The sequence below is a fragment of the Panthera uncia genome, chromosome D1 (assembly GCF_023721935.1).
Source record: "Panthera uncia isolate 11264 chromosome D1, Puncia_PCG_1.0, whole genome shotgun sequence".
NCBI classification, from domain to species: domain Eukaryota; kingdom Metazoa; phylum Chordata; class Mammalia; order Carnivora; family Felidae; genus Panthera; species Panthera uncia.
This window is the reverse complement of record NC_064808.1, coordinates 38699758-38720403: the sequence shown is the minus strand read 5'-3', so window position 1 is coordinate 38720403 and position 20646 is coordinate 38699758. Positions and strand designations below refer to the sequence as shown.

Below are 20646 nucleotides of genomic sequence, written 5' to 3'. Positions count from 1 at the left end.
CTCCTTCTCCCTCTCTTTCTGCTCCTTCCCAACTCGCACGCACGCATGTGTGCTCTTTCTCTCAAATAAACTTAAAAAAAAAACACACACATTAAAAAATAAGTCTCAAAGAAAGTGCTAAATGGTCTGTTGGGGACTTAATAGTTTCTATTAGAAAGAAATAAAGCTAATGAATGATTTAAAAACTTTTTGTAGTATTCAAAAGATATTTTTTATTCTGATAGTCACTTAAATAACCATCTTAAATATCCCTCAAGTCCATTCCTCCTTTTCCATTCTTACTGCCTCTCTTAGTTCAGGTTCTCATTACCTCCCACCTATTTTTATGTACCAGAGTCACGCTCTTCTGATTAGCCTCCATACCACCACAAATGGGATCTTTCTTAGAACTCAAAGTGGGTATGCTTTCCTTTTTAAAATCTTCAGCAGCTTCCCTTCGAACTATGAAGTCTTAAGCTGCATAGCATGGCATAGAGGCCCATGCAGCCTTTGCCTGCCTCTTTTAGCCTGATCTCTTGCCACTCCCTTTTTTTATGCTTTTATGTTTCTGCTGTGCTAAATTGCTTATATTTCTCTGAACATCCACGCAGTTTCACGTCTCTGGTTTTTATACATGTTCTTTTCTCTGCCTGAAATGCCCTTCCTTCAGCCTATAAAACAGCTTATATATCATGCTTTATCTCCTTCAGGAAGGGCTTATCATTCCTTTCTTTGCTATAATTACACCACGCCCACATCGTATTGTTGAATTTATCCCATTCCAAGTTTGCTGTTAGTCTGTCTCTCTTATTCAGGGATAGGATTGTAGTTAGGGACGAGCATCATACATTCCTGGCATATAGGAAATGATAAAATGAAATTTATTGAGGGGAGGGCAAATGTGAATGTTGAAGTTTAGTTAAGAAAATCAAGTTCAACTCCACGTGTATCTGTCTGATCAGTTAGTAAATAAAGTTTACTTTTATTGTTTGGCTTAAGAATACATCCTCTTTATTTTTATCCTTGTTAATTATTGTATCTGTGTTGGCTGAGAGATTAGATAAAGACATGGTAAACGGAATAAATTTTGGTATTTGAAATTATTTTAATGGTATCATTCTGCCTTTTTTTTTCCCCCTCTTATTTCAGGTACGGGATTTTTGAACGTTGTAAAGAGTTGGTAGAAGCAGGATATGATGTCAGGCAACCAGACAAAGAAAATGTGTCGCTTCTTCATTGGGCTGCTATTAACAACAGGCTGGATCTTGTAAAGTAAGATGGGCTGTGTGTGTGTTATTAAGTATGTATTTTTTATTCCAGACCTCTTTTCAGTTGTCTTTTTTTTCAGTACAAGTATGAATGCTGTACCATCTATAATCTTTTATTGTGAATGAATACCTGAAATTTTGTGCTGCATGCATCGGTTATTATCGTGTTGAAAAGGGCTTTATTGACCATCTAGTTCAGGACTCTCACTGGCCCAAAAAGGAAAATTAAAGATAAAGCCATGGGACCCATTGTAAAGATAAAGTTCAGGCAAGGAAATGGAATACTGTTGTTTTTGTTTTCTTCTTTTCTAAGTAGCCTCTAGGCCCCACGTGGGGCTTGAACTCACAACCCCAAGATCAAGAGTTGCATGCTTTACTGACTGAGCCAGCCAGGTGCCCTGAACATTTTTTGAAAAGGAAAAACGTAACATAAACGGTCTCAGGATAGAACAGAAAGTTTCGTCTAGTTTAGAAAAAACATGGGAATATTTTACTTTGTTAAAATCCCAGGAGGTATGGATGGGTAGGAGAATGATTTCACCATTTTTTAGATTAAATATGGAATACATTTTTAGGTAGACATGTTTGGATTGTATGAAATATTTCCCCTTCATAGAGCACTACTTCCCCATTGTGTGGTTTTTGTTTGTTTCTTTATTTTATACCTTAGCATGTAAATTAAATGTGTGTATGTGAATGTGTATGTATTTTGTATTATATATATTTAAAATCCTTGGGATTTAAGAAAATAAAAATGTACTAAAGTTTAAAATACACTTAAAAAACCACACTTTATAGTCACAGGCAAACACCTTTTCTGTGGAAATAAACTAGTATATTATTTAGATAATATGATATATGAAGTACAACTTTAGCATAATGAGACCACTTCCTGTAAACCACAGAAGAAGATAAGTCTCTTCATCTTATAGGTTCACTTGATACAGTGTATCACCTCTGCGACCCCAAAATAGGAAGCCAAATACTCAGAATATTTAACTTTTCTGAAAGGATTTTGAATTAAGTTTTTACTACTTACTTTTAGAATTCAATTCCACATAGTAATTCTACAAGTGACATTATTCCACCTTTCTTCTTGTGGGTTAAGTAGAATATCTGTGTGATCCTAAGTGTTTTGAATATAAACCATTTTAAGAGTGCTGGGTAATTAGAATATATGGTGAGAGTAGTTATCATGCGTTTGGTATGTAAGTTATGATGGAAAGCTTCTGACAGCAGGAGTAATTACTGATATGCTAAGACACCAGAAATCTGTTTGATGCCTTTGTGTGAATCTCACACTTCTGTAGGTCTGAGTGTTTCGGGGGAGGGTTATTATTATAATTTCTGTTGTATATTTATCACTAAGAAAAATTGATGTTTTCTTTCTCAGTATGTATTTTAAGTTTTAAATCTTATTTTCATTTATGTCTGCTTTTAATAGGTTTTATATTTCAAAAGGTGCTGTAGTAGATCAGTTGGGTGGAGATTTAAATTCGACACCTCTTCACTGGGCCATCAGGTAAAGATTTCTTGGAACACTGAAATTGCTGTTCAGAGTCACGGTGACTTAAGTTCATTTTCTGAGTCTTGTAGACTAGCACTTTCTGGCAGAACTTTCTGTGACGATGGAAATGTTCTATTTTGTGCCATCGAGTATTGTGGCTACTAGCCACATAGGAAATGGGAAATGTGGCTAATGCAACTAAGGAAATGAATTTTTAATTTTATTTAATTTTAACTAATTTGAATTTAAATAGCCAGTGTGCCTAGTAACTATCATATTGGGAAACTGCTGTTGTGGGCCATAAGAAAGGCTTTCTTTCCCTTTTTTCCCTTTCATTAAAAAAAGAAAATTAGCGTTTTGGGACAGTATATTTTTTTTGTTTAATTTAGGGTCCCACTATGATGCTAAAACTGAAATATGTGTATTATACTTTCTTATAATCAAAATAAGTATCTTTTATAGCTGATCACGTGGATAAAGTGATAAGTCAGTGAACTGTAAACTTACTTAGTTTTTTTCTCTGGAATATATTGGCCATTTGAAGCTGAAATTAATATGTGCCTGTCTTGATACTTAACAGTTTCTTCATCTGTCATTTCTTTTTAAAGTTTTATTTATTTTGTGAGAGAGAGGTTGGGGGAGGGGCAGAGGGAGAGATGGAATTGGCGCTTACAGTTCCAAGCCCCATGCCGGCCCGAACTCAAAAAACACAAGATCATTACCTGAGCTGAAGTCGAGAGTCGAGTGCTTAACCAGCCGAGCCAACCAGACGCTCCTCTTCATCTGTCACTTTAATTCCAGTCTCTGGTTCGTGGGGTTGATGTGAACCTAGAACTAAAATGAGTACTTGTTTATTTAAGACAGGAGTGGAATCTTTTTCCCACTGCCCAGAATTTTGAAGAATCTAAGGTTAACCAACTCATCCCTTTTGAGCAAGTGGGGTGCAATGCTTTACATGGAAAATGAGCCATATTCAAATGTAGAAGTCTGTAGTTCCTAAGAATAATATTATCATAGTATATACCTGCAATCTGAATGTTATACCTCAACTCTCATGATTATTTCTTGGTTTTAAAACAACAACAGTGAAGTGTACGTGGTTTTGAAGTTTTCATTTTCAGGGGCACCTGGGTGGTTCAGTCAGTTAAGCGTCTGACTTTGGCTCAGGTCCTGATCTCATGGTTTGTGAGTTGGAGCCCTGAGTTGGGCTCTGTGCTGACAGCTCGGAGCCTGCAGCCTGCTTTGGATTCTGTGTTTCCCTCTCTCTCTGTCCCTCCCCTGCTCACACTCTGTCTCTCTCAAAAATAAATAAACGTTAAAAAAATTTTTTTTAAGTTTTTATTTTTAGCATTAGTCATGTATAATTATTATTATTATACATGTATTATTTATACGTTATAGCAACACAAGGTTTGATAATAGATTGGAAGGTTATTAAGTGTATTACCTGCATTCAAGAAGGATTGTCCAGATAGCCCTAAGTTTGGAGTGTCAAAGTGAAATACATTTGGACAGTCTCCAGTGTTTTGAAAGTCTGTTAGGAAATACTCTTTGTATCGAACCAAAATCTCTCATGTTTTAAAGTTTTGGTTTTTTTTTAATATTTATTTATTTTTGAAAGAGAGAGAGCGAGAGAGAGAATATGAATAAGCAGGGGAGGGGCAGACAGACAGGGAGACACAGAATCTGAAGCAGGCTCCAGGCTCCGAGCTGTCAGCACAGAGCTCGATGTGGGGCTCGAACCCATGAACCACGAGCTCATGACCTGAACTGAGGTCGGACACTTAACCGACTGAGCCACCCAGGTGCCCCCCAAATCTCTCATGTCTTAGGGATACCAGTTTCTTCCTGAAATTTTTTCTTTTACTGCATGCTGTAGAAAACGGTGTAATTTTTACTATTTGCAGACAAGGACATTTGCCTATGGTCATATTATTACTCCAGTATGGAGCCGACCCCACTCTCATCGATGGGGAGGGATTCAGCAGCATCCACCTGGCAGTATTATTTCAACACATGCCTATTATAGCATATCTCATCTCAAAAGGACAGGTATGTTTAGAAACATATCTTATACTCCAGCTGCTGTGAATCTGAAGAGATTGGGAGGATGATTAGTAGTAGGTCTGCCCTCAGTTTTAGAGTATATGTTATGGGTATCAAATATTCAAATATTAGCCCCAGTAAGTCTAGGTATTGAATGCTGCTTTTCCAGCTTCATTGGAGCAAAAAGGACAGGTCATTTAGCTCAGTAACATGTAATAGATGTTTTTGAAACTTGTAAGCCTGTAATAGATTTTCTTATGATCCCAGTAATTTGCAGAGTTTTTCAAAAACATGACTTCAAAAGCCTGTATTTTTCTTCTGGTTGAATGTAGAAATGGTAGTCAGATCACTAAATGAACCCATCATTTGCTTTCATTATTTGAGTGCAAATGGGAGACCAATTTGAATGTGTGCTTCTTATTGTTCTCTAAAGTAATTCCATGAAAAATGACTTGCCTTAAGAGGCATCCATTTATGGCACAGGTTAAATTATAGGGTATTGGCGGTGGGAGTCTCCCTGTCAGCCATACTTGCCTGGGATATGCTTTCTGGTAGCAGAGTGGTTTCTGTATCAGCAGACTCGCCTATAACAGGCGTGGAAACATGTTTGCACAAATGCTGTTGGAATGATTGTGTTCCTTTTAAATAAGCACTTTCTCTCAGACTTAGCCCACTGAAGTAGAATAATTATAACCTCCTGGGTCTCATTTTGGGAAGATGTATGAGGAGGAGCCCTGTTTGCTTCTCCTTGGGCTCTTTCCCAAGTCGTATTCCTCCAAGGCCCAAGAGACACTTCGGTAACTGAAACTCTTTCCTTGACTTGGTTAGAACCATTATTGTGCACCTCAAACACGGGCCCATTTTATTAAAAGGAGCATATCCTTATGGAGATATGGTTTCCTTCCCCCACCCCCACCCCCATATTATAAAAAATAGAAAAGAACTTTTCATGTTTTAGTCTTTGAAACATAAGTCCAAAATTACAATGAGTTGCCTCAGAAAAGATAGAGGTTTCATTGTCACTGGAAGTGTTTACATGGAGACTGGGTGGCTTTGTGTAAGACATGATAATTTGAATTACTGTGTCAGGTAAGGTCTAAACTAGATGACTCCTAAGGTCTCTTATATCTGATGGTGATTGTCAGCATTTTCCTCTTTCCCTTCGCTTTCTTCCATTCACATCATGCAACACTTTGAAGCGTATATTCAGATTTTTCCTTTATGAGTATTTTGTAGAAATCAATGGATTTTCACCCTTTGGGTGAGGAGCAGAACACTGTTTTGTTCAAATGATATCAGAACGCTTCTTGTAAAAGCAATGGTGATGTTGAATGTATTAAAGAGATACTTCTATTAAGAGAAGAGAGAATTTTGACTGTGTTTACAGTTAGGCTGATTGACTCTTCTTTTCGAACAGAGTGTGAATATGACAGATTTAAATGGGCAGACACCTCTCATGTTATCAGCTCACAAAGTACTTGGGTAAGTAAGTCTAACTGACTTGCCTTTTTCTGATTCTTGGTTCTAACAATTTCTTTTCTGTGTGTATAATTTTAAGTAGCCTAGTCTATGTTGAGATGATACTACATTCTGAAGATTTTCTACCCTGTGACTGTGGTATGAACGTTTAATGTAGTTACGGCTAGAAAAGCACCACTGAAATAAAATTTCTCTTCTGATAGCTTTGGGGAACAATTTGAAAACTGCTAATAAGAAAAACATTTCCTTATAGAGCAGGTAGAGATTTTATAGTATATGCTGTGAACATGGCTTATATTTCTCAGTTTGCATTTTTTAAAAAAATGACTACAAGTTTAAATGTTCTCAAAGTTTGAAATCGAGATGATAAAATCTTCTTTCCAGACAACAGTATGTTTTAAGGTTCTCTGACATTGTTGACTGCTCTGAAAATAGCAGATTTTGAATATCTATGAATATGAATATGGTCTGTTTATATGTTTCTATCAGGTACTTACATGTTTAAGTTTTTCTGTTTGTTTATAAACACATATGATTAACGACCACCATGTAGTCTAACTTCTGGTATTCTTCTGTTCAAATACTTGCTACAGTTTTGCCTTTATGAATTTGTGTTGTGCTTAATTTCTGATTCTACTTTTACTTAGGATTTCTCTCCTAGGATCCAAGGTAGTTGTGATGCCATTTCCTTTTGATCATGGAGTGCTGGGGCTGAGGGTTGAATTTTGTTAAAAAGCATTTTGTCTTTTTCGCTGACAACTCTGAGGTCAGATAGTAGTGTTTAAAGATGTTGATAGAATAAGTAAAATAGAATAGTGCTTTATTAAAAGAATCTCTTGAGTAGTCATGAAGGAAGAGAAGGTATTTATGGTAAAGTAAAAATATTTTATTGAACTCTGCCTTTTAGTCCATAGGTTTCTAAGATAAATAAATGTTTTAGGACATTATTTATGCCTGCTTTATTTAATAATTGGTTAAAGGAAGCATGGAAGTCAGCTTTTGGTTTATCTCCTCAAATATAGTGTTGTGTACATTTAGTTTTTAATTAGATAAATAACATAGCATTGGCCCAAGTTAAATTCACAATAAAAAAAAAAAAGGTAAGCAATACAATAACTACATGAAAGTAAAAGTTTGAAAAACAAAAGCAGTTATGCCAGCATATTGATGTTGAAATTATCGTATTTGTATTGCCGACTATCACATAATAGATGTCTTTTTTTGGAGGTGCATCTCTCCTATTAGCCCCTGGAATAGAACTCTGCACAAAGAAGTTTCTCGATCTTCAGAATACTTAACTGAGTGGTTAATTTATATGTTAGCTTAAAAGATTCATTATTTGCATTTACCTTTCAAATCATTCATCTCTCCAATACTCCTTGGTATTTTATTGTTTTGAGACAGGCCAGAACCAACTGGATTTCTTTTAAAGTTTAATCCTTCTCTCAGTGTGGTTGATAAAATACACCAAAACACTCCACTCCACTGGGCAGTTGCAGCGGGAAATGTTAATGCTGTAGATAAACTTTTGGAAGCCGGTTCTAGCCTGGACATCCGAAATGTTAAGGTATGACCAGGTATTTATCTCCTTTAGTTTATTATATATTCAGTTAGAAAATTAGTACATCAACATAAACATAAGCTATACATATATTTTTCAATTACCACAAGGTAAATAACCAACGACAGTAACTGACTACTTCCAGAATGAATACACTGAGTCTATGATTCTGCTGATTTCTTGTACAATGTTTAACACCCATACTCTATCAAAAATATAATTGAACTTTCTCTCTCTCTCTCTCTCTCTTTTTTTTTTTTTTAAGGGCGAAACACCTCTTGATATGGCTCTACAAAACAAAAATAGGCTCATTATTCACATGCTAAAAACAGAAGCCAAAATGAGAGCTAACAAAAAGTTCAGACTCTGGAGGTGGCTGCAGAAATGCGAGGTATTTTCATATGGGTCCTGTTCTGTGGGCCATAAGAACCGTTTTATTCATTTGTGTTTCTGTTTTTATGGCGAATCAGGGAGGAAACCAGGATGAAACCAGGGAGTTGGCTTAGGGCTGCATTATATCCACTGGTCACATCTGCCCCCTGTGTCCCATAGCCCAGAGTTGGCAGTGTGGCACTTTCATTGGCAATTTACTATTGGCCCTCAGCTAGATGGCTCTAAAGCTACATGTTATCTTGTGAATATCATAGCCGACTTCCACATTTACTTAATGAATGAATTGAAACAGATGGTTTAAATTCTTAGAGTAGCAAGAGGAAAATTTGTTTTTACTGAAAATCTTTTTCAAGGGGCAAACAGTAGCATTCAATGTTTTGTTAGAATCCTGAGGAGTTAGCAGACTTCACAAAATGAAAAACATCTAGAATTTCAAGAGATGACCCCCAGTTTTATGCTTTGTTCAACTTGGCAGTTCTTCTGAGTGATGTCCTCCTGAACTTAACAGTTAAACTGATAGGGAAAGTGAAGAAGTTCAGCTTATTCTCATAAAAATCTAGCCCTAGTAGTGTCGTATTAGTCATAATTCAAATTGTTAAAATGGGGTGTTGAACTGATTCTGTTTTTAATGTTTTCAGATATGAAAGGCGGCATCATCTTTTCTAATGATGATTAGTAATTATACTCTCAGAACGGTTCTAAATTCACAGAGCCCAGATTTCTCTGCAGAGGTTCATTATGAATACTGCATCTATTTTGCATTCAGGCATGTAGAGGGAGAGAGGAAGAAGTAACTGCTACTCCTCAGTATCCTTTGCCAGCTCCTCTGCTTCTCCCCTACCCTTATTGGTAGGGTGACCCAAGATTTTGTTCTTGGACCTCTTTTGGTGATCTCATGCACCTCCATGGCTTTAAATGCCGTGTGTGTATTGACAGCTCCCAAAGTTATCTTCAGTCCAGATCTTTCCAGACTCCTCTATCGAATTACCTACTTGATTTATCCAGTTCAATGTCTTATAGATATCTCCAATATACATATCCAAAACTGAACTCCTGATCTTTTTCCCACCCCAACTACTCCATCTATAGCCTGTCCCTTCTCAGTAGGTGGCAACTCCAGTCTTCAGTCATTTTTGTCTTTTCTCTGTCATGCCATGTATCCAGTCCATTAGGAAAACACATTGGCTAATTCTGCCGTCAGTATATATCCAGAATCTGACCTCTTCTCGCTCCTCCACCAATGGCATTTTGGTCCAGCCGCCGGTGTCTTTCATGCGGCTTACTGCAGTTGTCTGTCATCCCCCTGCTCCCACTCACCTCTAGTCCATTCCCAGCTGAGCAGCCAGGTGAATCTTTTTTTTTTTAACTTATTTTTGAGGCAGGGGAAGGGGCAGAGAGAGAGGGAGAGAGAGGATCTGCTGACAGCAGAGGCCCCGATGCAGTGTAAACTGTGAGATCATGGCCTGAACTGAAGTTGGACGCTCAACTGACTGAGCCACCCAGGCGTCCACTGATGAATCTTTTAAAATGTAGGTCAGATCCTGTCATTCATCTGCTCAGAATCCTGTGATGTCTCCCCCTTTCTCCTAAAATAAAAGCCCACGTCCTTTCAGTGACTTACGAGGCCCTGTGTGATCCAGCTGTTTATATGCTATTAAATCACTTAATACATTTGGCTGTCATCTTCTGCTAGAATTTAAGCTCCATGAGAGAAAAACCTCAAATTCATGATGTGTCCCAAGTGCTTAGAACAGTGCTCCAGCATATAGTGTACAATGGAATATTTATTGAGTGAGTAAATAGTGTGGCTCATTTATGAGTGTTATATCTGGGATTGAACTTTGAGATCCAGGGGCTCCTGGGTGGCTCAGTTGGTTGAGCGTCTGACTCTTCATTTCAGCTCAGGTCATGATCCCAGGGTCATGGGATCAAGCCCTGTGTTGGGCTCTGCAGGGGGCATGGATCCTGCTTGGGATTCTCTCTCTCCCTTTGCCCTTCTTCCCCACTTGTGTGCTCTCTCTCTTTCTCGAATTAAAAAGAAAGAAAAAATTTGAAATCCATATTTAATTCTTATTTCTGTTCTGAGATTATGTTGCTCATAGATTCTACGTTTACTACCTTTAAAAAAAATCTAAACTTGATTACCTTGCAAATTAGATTTAGGATTTTATTTTTTTTAATTTTTGTATATTTTTTTAAAGTTTATTTATTTTGAGGGAGACAGAGACAGCATGAGCCGGGGTGAGAGGGGTCATAGAGGGGTAGAGAGAATCCCAAACAGGCTCCGCACCGTCCGCGCGGAGCCCGACTTGGGGCTCAAACTCACGAACTGTGAGATCATGACCTGAGCTGAAACCAAGAGTCAGACATTTAACTGATATAGGACTTTAAAAGATTTGATAGCATTTGAAAGTATTCATCCTCAGAATACTTAGAGAAGTAAAAGTGGAAGAAAATAGGGCAGGATATATTTTTTCCCTTTGCCGTTGCAAAAGCCTTACTGGCTTCCAAGGTCATGTATATCGCAGTTAAGGGACTGCATTGCAGAAATGTGGTGCCTGGCTTCAGTACAGACAGTCACACTGTTGGCTCATAGACATTTCATTCTTTTCACTTTGCCGGCATAAACCTAAATGATTAGCATCCCAAGGATATGTTTCAGTCTTTGGCCTCCATGTGACATTTGACAACTGAGAATTACTCCTTTCTTGAAACTTGAATCTTCCTTGGCTTTGCTGGGACCTTTCTCCTGTGTTCACATCCTGCCTTTCTGGTCACACCAGTCACTCTTCGTTACCTTTGACAACTTAGCTTTTTCCCCTTCAGTGTTTGTGTTGGCGAAGATTCTGCCCCTTTCTACCTTGCACACAGTCCTTGGGATGTTATTGGTTCATGGCTTTCCAGATTATATACTGATGAATACAAAGTTTTCTCCTGGGTGGTAGACCGCTTTTCTGACTGCCTCCTGGCTCTCTCCCCATAGGCATCTGAAATTCCACATGCCTCCAACTGTCGTCTTTTCTGCGGACTTGTTCCCTCTGACCTTTATTAAGGGATGGCACCATCTGCTGTCCAGGCTGGAACTGCCGCACTCTCCACATTGAGCCTTGGGTGTCCTGATTTTTGTGTGGTCCCTTTGCTTTGCTTTGTGCTTTCTGACCTACAATACTGTTTGAAAGAAATTATTTTTAAAAATGTCAGCTCTCATTAGCACTCCTCTGAAAGACCCCTGTTTCTTGGAGGGGAAGAAAGCACAAGAAAACATGTTTAGGCAATATTTTATAAAATCTAAGGTTTTCAAAGGATTGTTTCCAAGATTGGTAATTTTCTCAGACTTCACATTTACTAATCAGCAATTTTGAAGAACAACTGTGTTCTGCTGTTGTATTAATAGTTACATATTTCAGAAGATGTTCTTCTGTGGTACTAATCATTATTAGATACTTAGGAGGTGAAATCCATAAGGTTCTAAAATTCTGAATCTCTTAATAGCTCTTCCTGCTGCTGATGCTTTCTGTGATTACCATGTGGGCTGTTGGATACATACTGGACTTCAATTCAGATTCTTGGCTTTTAAAAGGATGTCTTCTAATAACATTGTTTTTTCTGACATCTTTGCTTCCAAGGTGTGTATATTAGTCTTTGCAAGGCTGGTTATTGCATTTCCGTGTGGTTGTTTATTTCTGTTAATTAGCTGAAATCGCAGTTTTTACTGAGCTCTGAATGTTATTTACCACATAGAAACGTCTTCAGGGGTGGTGGGAGGGAAGGGCTTTGGTAGCATATGATTTGGCTAAAAGCAGATTGGTCAACCCAGTAGTTTGATTGAATTGGCAACTGGTAGGAAATAAAGACCCTAGCTCATTTTTTGAATGGTTGATTTTGGTAAATAATGAGATTTTTGTAAGTGTTTTGCATCTTGAAGCACTTTTGCCCACTTTTCAGAAATTGTGTTTTTTTCCTTGATCTGAATTCATTTTAAGCTCTTTATTTTTGCTTTTAAGGTTTTTTAGTTGAAACGACCTAACTGAAATGTAGGAAATTATAAAACGGTAACTGTGGGATGGCTCTATTTTTAGGAAAATATACATGATGGTATTTAGTCATGGTTAAGGGTCAAGTTGCCTGGATTCAAGTCAGGCTTTACCACACAGCAGTCTGACCTTTAGCAAGTTGCTTTACCTCTCTGTGCCTCACTTTTTTCATCTATAAAAATGAGGATAATAGTTGTGACAATGCCTGCTTTATGGTTAAGACACGTACAACGGCTGGAACCATGGCTGACACACAGTACCCAGCAGTCATACCACACCCCAGTCTCTTCCTGCTTTCAGTAAAATGGCATCCAGTTCCCCGTGTGAATAACGAATGTCATCCTTGGATTACTGTTGTGTTCCATTCTTCCCTTCCCACATCCAGCTCATCACCACGTCCTTCCTGTTCTTTCTCCAGTTGGTCAGCTCTTATCCCTGATTTATAGTTCATCCCCACTTAGCAATCAGGGTGGTCTTTTTAAAAGGCAAACAGTTTCCTTTTTTTCTCTCTGCTTAATGGCTTCCACTGACTTTTCTGCGTCTTCAAAATAAAATCCAAACTCCTTGCCTGTGAGGTGTCATGTGATTCGATCTCTCCCTTTGGACTTCATCTCTTTCCTCTCTTCCCTTCTCTGCTCTTCTGCCCTCTTTCTGTTTCTAAAGCACATTGAGCTCATGCCGCTCCTGGGCCTTGACTCTTGCTTAGATCTTTGTCTGAAGTGTTCTGATACCGTATTGTTTTAGAACAGGAGACACAGCCATTCAGGCCTCAGGACCAGTGTCACCTCCTTAGGCCATCCCTGAATAACTCTGCATCACCCTGTTTGATTTTCTTCATGGCACTTACTCACCGTTTCCTGGAGTGTTAAGGCCCATGCAAGCAGGAGATGTTTCTCTTTTCAATTTTCAGTAAATGTAAACTTTCATTTACTGAATGAAAGAAAAATGTAATGCATGATGATGATCCGTAGAAAAGGATCTAAAAGGATCTCTCTTCAGGGTGTAATGTTGAGTATTCCTATGCCTTTTTTGCTTGCCAGCATTTTTTGGAATAAGCATGAACTGCTTGAGTAATAAGGAAAAACAAAATATTAGAGGAATCTTACCTCTTGGTCACTCAAGAGCAAGACAGTTGGTTGGAAATGAATTAGAATATAAGTGTAAAGTAAAAACTTATATTTCTGAAAAATAACAAAATGCCTAAAATTGTCTGCTGTACAGAAAACTTATAATTTAGAGATATTTATACATTTTCCACTAAGTAGATTGTGAGTTGGTTGCCAAAGAAATTTTAAGCCAAATCACCAGAAATCGCAATGATCACTTTGGGGGTTTTGTGTTTTCTATTTCAGAGAGAAAGCAAGAGCTGACAGTATCTACTCACCTAGGATAGGAGCATTTGAGATTTTGTTTGTTTCAGTAGAAACCAACATTGTACAAAAGTTTATAGGAAACTTTTATTTTTGCTGACAGTGAGTGGAGGGCTTTGTATGCTAGACTTGGCATATGGACACGATTCAAATGGGACACAAATGCATATGGCAGCTTTATCCATACTGCTTTTATTTCATACCCTTCTGTAGAGACCGCGTCTCATGGAGGTAGGCAGCTGCAAACTTCTACTCTTCTTTAAGCTCCAGGCGCAGTTGCCTATTGATCCAGGCTGCTACGTGATGCCTATTCGAAGCACACGGGTCGTGGTAGCAGACGCTTACAAATTAGGTAGTTCACTGCACTGCTTAATTCATTCAGACACATCTGTGCTGCCTAATCTCAGGCAGGTCATGCTGTGGACGTTACGTGGGCTCTATTTGGCCTGTTCTGGTCACGTATTATGTGCCCGAGGCTTGGAACCTTCAGTTTTTCTCAAATATTTTATCATAATTACACTTCTGATCTTGATAGCTTTTAAAGAATCCTTTTCTTACCCATCATCAACCATTATTTTTTCCTGGTATAAATTTTAAAATAGATCCAGGTAAACCATATTCCTGCATGGGTTTACTCTATTGAGTATTTAACATGAAAGACAGATTTTTTTTCTTTTGAAACTACAGTATTAACATTTGAGTAAGTTCTGTGAGGACTTTCACGTTGCTCGTTACCCAAGCGAGAGGGTTAGTGTTTGATGACTAAGGCCACTTTCAGCCTTTATTTCTTCTTTTTATGTTCAGTGTCCGCTTCTCAAGCTGGTTGTGGGATAAAGCTGCTTAAGGTCGTGTGCATCTGTTATGGTTTAAAAATATACTGCTAGCCTCCAGAAGAAAGCTTGTTAAATGTGAAGGTGAATCCCTGAAGTATTTAAAATTTTTGCATTTTGGAATATTTGAAAATATGATAGCCAAAAAGAGAAATACAAATGTGATATTTTTCAATAGAAATAAAGATTCATTGCAAATAGAAAGTTATTGGGAATGAAATAATGTAGAAGTTAGTTTTAAGGACTGGAACATGCATTTCTTGAGTGCTTTACTTTTCTCATGGGTACAGTGGGGTTGAGATGGTGGCGAACTCTTGTTTTTTTAATACTTTTTTTAATGTTTATTTATTTTGAGAGAGAAAGAGCTTGAGTGGGGGAGGACAAGTGAGAGAGAGAGAGAGAGAGAGAGAGAGAGAGAGAGAATCCCAAGCAGGCTCTGTGCTGCCAGTGCAAAGCCCAATGTGGGGCTCGATCTCACGAACCTTGACATCATGGCCTGAGCTGAAATCAAGAGTCGGTAGCAGGTCGTGGTAGCATTAACCATGCTTATCCATTTGAGCTTCACCATTTGAGCCACTCAGGCGCCCCACAAACTCTTAATTACTATGTGGAAAGTGGCACATTGGAAGCACTCGGTACTGAAAGCTGTTATTGTTGTTACTTAAGAGAATCGTTATTATTACTGTTATTATTTAAGGGGATTTAGAGCTAAAATTAATATGAACCATACCTGTTTTTACTAATACCATATGTTTATCCTTTTTTCTTTTAGGTTCTTGGTCGGGTATAAGAGTCTCATCTACTTACCAACAGTCTTCCTGCTAAGTTCCATTTTTTGGATATTTGTAACGTGGTTCATCTTATTCTTTCCTCATATCCTTCCAGCTGAAATTTAAATACACATCCCATTTTTCCTTTCAACAATAGTAATGCCATAGTTAGAAATGTAGATATTAGAAGAGATCCAGGGACTATAACTCATATTTGTATGCATTTTAATTATTTTGGTTGAAGACGTTTCATGTTGAAAATCTGCTCAATTCTGGAAATAATCTCCAAACACACCATGGAAGCAGTAGTGTCTAGTATTTATTACTCAGAGGATAGAAACAATAGAGTGAATTATTGTTTTACTTGGACCCGTGAAAATTTGTCGTATTGCCTTGAGATACTCTCCTCAAGGTCAGCAGGTTCTTTTAACTTGGTCGGCAGTTACAGTTGATTAATAAATCTTCTGGGTGCCAAGATGGTCTATAGGGGAGGGATGTTCAGAGAAATGTGTCCTCCTCAGCAGTGGCCAGTGCAGTGTTCCTGTCCAGAGCAATGGATTCTCAGTCTACAGTAAAAATACATTTACATTGCCACCCAGACCGAATGTGAAACAGAAAACGATACTCCTAACGTGTGCTTTACTGTGAAATTCTGTAATTTTATCCTATGTTATTTCGTTTTTTAAAAATGCTGGTCACACACAGCCCACTTAATTCTTCTATGAGCTGCTAATGGATGGCAGCGCATGGTTTCAAATAAAAAAAACTCATCCAAGAAATAGGTTTATCACTCGAAGAGCTGGGCTCAGGCCACGACCAGCTTAATAAGCGTGTGTTGTGCTCTTCGAGGAGAGTTCTTGGTTTATAGCTAAAGCTGCCATTAGGAAGGAGGCATTTTCTCTTATTTTTTATCTTCCCACCTCTTTCCAAGTTCCCTTTTCCCCTTCCAGAGACTCTAGGAAGCCATTATAACCTTGTTTTCTTTACAGGGTAGGAGAAGAAAGAATGTGGTGGATAGAAATGTACCTGTAAACATATTCCTTTAACTTCTGTGTTATGTGTCCTTCTGGTAATGGCATTTTTAAAAAAGAAAGATGGTGTTTGTGGGAGAAATGCATACAATCAATTCAGGAATATTCTTTTCGTAGAAATCAATGTGAAGTGAAGAATTTCACTTCAGAGTTTTCAGAGTGCATATATCTCCTTTCATTATAGCATGTTTATACTTTAATGATATTTGTTTCTGAGCATTTTCTCTAATATTTTTCAAATTCCTTTAATGTAAATGAATGGGGTAGCATACCATGGAGTTCATTTGACTTTTATCAAAAGATGTTATTACACAAAGCCTTTGTCTCATGATTAATGATTTGGGGCAGCTTTTTAAGCACTAGTCTTACTGCCACTAGTTAGTGAAGGCTTGCATGATATTATGTGTTATAAAAATACTTTATAAGTAACCACAAGTGTATAAAACAACAGGACAATATACACCCCAAATTATTTGCGGAAATCTCAAGCCTGATAAATTCTAGGATAAGTGACATGATTCTGAGAAGGGGTGGCTAATATTTTTGTTTACCAACCCATGTGGCAGGGGAGTAAGCCCAGTTTTAGATTTGTGTTCCCTGATGATTTTTTTGCAGAATCTGTAGCAACAAAAAAGTAACTCCACTGTAGTTTTGCAAGCCTCGATCACAGAACCTCATATTCAGTTGAGTTTAATTGCAAGCGGCTCACCATTTGCGAAGATGCCATTACCTCAGAAGAACTGATTTCCAAAGCTAGACAGACTCTTATGTCGGAGTTGATGAGATGGGATCTTTTACTTGCGGGTACAGCAGAAAGCCCTTTGATCTAGGCAGCCATATGCACCTGCTACGGGTGAGTGCATGTCAGTCAGTAGGTGGCACACTTTGCCATCAGATCAGTGTTTTCCAAGCTGAACGGTAAATGTCGTGTGGACTGCCCTGGGTGTGACCGGAGGTGCTGCGCTCAGTTCTGAGTAGACGAATCTTGTCCCAGGTTTTGCCAAGTCTGGGCTTCCCCTCTCACGGTCCTTTATGGGAAAAGTGTCTGGGGCGCTGTGGAAAGAGTACTATCTTTGCCATCAGAGTGAGTTTGACTTTGGCTCTCTTTCTTAGGTACCACTGGGCACATTATTGAATTTCACCGAGTCTCAGTTTTTCTGTTAAAAACAACAACAAGAAAAGAAAAAAAAACCCGAGGGATAACAGTACCAAATTTGTGGGATGGCTGCAAGGAATGCTATGATGTCTGTAAAATGCTGACCACGGTCCTCATTGCATAATGGGCATTTTGTAAATAATACCTATTATGTTATTATTCACTCTCCTGAATAAACTCTGTGTAGAAGGCTGCACGTTGAAATTAATTTTAAGGGAGACTCTGGACTGGTTCCTCAGATGATCCCTTCTTTTTGGTGCTTTTTTATATGTTCAGCAAGTAATGTATTTGGCTTTTATGAGGCAGGATCAGGTGGAAGAGATAGGACCTTACTGATGAGTTTGGAGATGAGATGAAGACTCAGGGAAGAAATGGTGAAGCACGGAACGCTACGTCTGTGATTCTGGCATGTTCCAGATCAGGTGCAAAAGAGCAAGAGCTTTGACTGAAAACCTGTGGGGTGTGGGGAGTGACACACGTGTCAAGGGAGCCACTGTATTCCCCAGTAGTACAAGGATTTGAGTCCACACAAAGGACAACAGCCATCTCACTGTCCCCGGCACTGGTCAGTACAACCCCGCAGTGTGCTTGTTCTGTTTTGAATTCTGTTGTTTTAAGAGAAACATTGACAGACGGGAGCACAAGTGGAGGAGCATGACCAGGAAGCTGTGCTGTACAAGGAACAATGTTGCTGCTTATCCTGGAGGTGTGAGCACTGCTTTCCAATGTCAAGTGTTTGGAAGTCCATCATTTGTAAGCCAACGTATTGTGTGGAATGGACGCTCGATAAAAATTTATCGGAACAAATGAGGAATAAGCTTCTATAGGGTAGATCTAAGGACAGCTATAGTGTAGATCTTTAGCATAGAGCTAAAGGATCTAAAGAAGGAAAACCAGTTAGTCCAAGTTCCAGGAAGGCAGATTTCACTTGAAGAGCTGGGCTCCATATTGAGAGACTTGAACTGCAAAGAGTCACAAGCTAACTGGAGAGGCTGAGCGGTCTATAAATAACTATAAGGTCTAAGTGCCACAGACTAGGCATTTTAGACTCAGTGAAGGGAAAGAATCCTTTCTCTGTAGGGAATCAGGAAAGACCTGCAAGGGGAGGGAGAATAAAGTTAGACTTGGATGTCCTAAAAGTGTGTTTCTGGAAGTATATGGGGGCAGTGGGGAGCATTTGAGGTTAATGAACCACACAAAGCAAGGGCATGGAAGCAAGGAACATTTGGCTTTCCTATGAGGGGTTAGATGCATTCATTTTACTTAGAGAGGATCCAGTGATTCTCCTGGGATTTGTTTTGAAAGTTATTCAGAACAGGAGGCCAAAGTTCAGTCACTTCAATATGCAGAATCATCATGTGATTCAACTGAATGTATTTTTGAGAATGTGTTGTGTTTTGATCAAGATTTTGTGGAAAGAAAACAGGATGTGATTCTTTAAAGGCCTTGACCTATGTGCTCTTTATCAGTGTTCTTAATCCAATCTAAGTAAGCTTCATTTGTTAGAATTTCATTTCACACAACACTTCTAGATCCTATGTATTTCTTAAAGCCAGGCCCTTCTGCAGACAGTGATAACCTAACTTTTTTTTTTTCCTCTAAATGTTTATTTATTTCTTTTGAGAGACAGAGAAAGAACAAGCAGGGGAGGGGCAGAGAGAGAGGGGAGAGAGAATTTCAAGCAGGCTCCTTGTTGTCAGTGCCAAGCCTGATGTGGGGCTTGAACTCATGAACCGTGAAGTCATGGCCTGAGCCAAAATCAAGAGTTGGGCACTCAACTCACTGAGCCGCCCAGGTGCTCCCAAACTGATAAACTAATAAACCAACAAGATTTGTTCCTGCCCACCTGAACCAGATGTGGTTGTGCTAGTTTTTGTGGGTCACAGCAGTGCTTCTTAAACTGTGTTGTGCATGTGGATCCCCTGAGGATCTTGTTAAAATCCAGAGTCTGGTTCTGCAGGTCTGGGGTGAAGTCTGAAGTGACGCCTTTCTCGCAAACTCCCAGGTAAAGCCATTGCTGTGAGTCTATGGACCACACTTTGCATAGCAAGGGTTTAGAGTCTATTTTATGGCTGCCTCTTCCACTCCAAAGTTTGGCACAAGACAGCCTGATAATACCTTGGAAGGCAGATGTGGTTACTGTGTTGGTAATGACTTAAACTGGGCAAGGAGAATTGGTTTACTACTGGTATACTGGCTTATTACTTAACTGCACCTTCCTTTGTCTTTCCCTGGAGCAAAGTTTTACTTTTTATACAAAGAATTTGTACCGCTTCAAAAACATTTCCAAGTGGGCAATATTTATCCTTGAAATACTTTTTATCTTAATGTGTCTATAGTATCTTCCTTTCCCAAAATAGTACTCGATTTGTAATTAATTTGCAAAGAGCAGTTTTTTTCATTTCTAAATCGCTGCAGCCTAATACAGTGACAGGCATTAATTAAACTTGCCATTAGTAAATTTTTGCAAGCATTTATCTAATGTATAAGGAAATATTTTTAATTGGAATCTCCGAATCAAATGGTTTGTTTCTTTGAATGATTTTGTTAAAATGACTGATAATTATTCTTTTAGATGCTTACAGGAGAGCCATGGTAACGCCATTAGAGATGAACTTATTTGGCTCTTGAATGTTTTTCAGTTCTCAGGATGTTCCTTATATATTGCAACCATTCCTGTCAATAATTGTTGTATGAGTTTCAGCTAATTAGGAGGGATTAATTATTAGCCAATTATGAGCAAATCCCTGCGGGATTAGAACATAGGATGGGGTCAGGTTTGGGGGCAGGGATGTGTATACATAATGGAAAGTGAGGTTAGAATGCAGAGAGATTCTTAGGCACCGATGATGAAATTTGCTTATGTCATAATTATGCTATTCTTAGTGGAAGTTGATACATTCCTTAACGTGGTCTTCACATCTAGCAGGCACCCCTTTCTATTTTGCTTTCATTCTCAGCCTAATAGGCTTCCTCTACTTTTTCTACAAGACTTGGGCAACTGATCCAGGCTTCACTAAAGCTTCTGAAGAAGAAAGGAAAACGGTGAGCTTTCTTTGTCATGTTACTTTTTTTTTTTTTTTTTTTTTTTTAATAGGAAGGTTGTAGCAATGTTCATGTTTCTCATGGCTGCATCTCCGGGGCCTTGGCACGTAATAGATGCAGCATAAATCAACAAAGTTGAGATTTCTCCACTGTCATTCCTTTTCATTTATTTATGGA

At 38.5% G+C, this 20646-nt stretch overlaps 1 protein-coding gene across 1 annotated transcript in view; it reads left to right on the top strand.

The window, feature by feature from the left end:
- The window catches only part of ZDHHC13 (zinc finger DHHC-type palmitoyltransferase 13), a 47163-nt gene that overhangs the window by 12687 nt on the left and 13830 nt on the right, over positions 1-20646 (top strand). Inside the window, exons 3-11 of the mRNA XM_049618468.1 lie at positions 1129-1251; positions 2692-2769; positions 4662-4806; positions 6218-6282; positions 7684-7846; positions 8106-8231; positions 11726-11859; positions 15240-15340; positions 20345-20469. Of these exons, the coding sequence (XP_049474425.1) occupies positions 1129-1251; positions 2692-2769; positions 4662-4806; positions 6218-6282; positions 7684-7846; positions 8106-8231; positions 11726-11859; positions 15240-15340; positions 20345-20469 (1060 nt within the window). The remainder of the gene's footprint in view (positions 1-1128; positions 1252-2691; positions 2770-4661; positions 4807-6217; positions 6283-7683; positions 7847-8105; positions 8232-11725; positions 11860-15239; positions 15341-20344; positions 20470-20646) is intronic.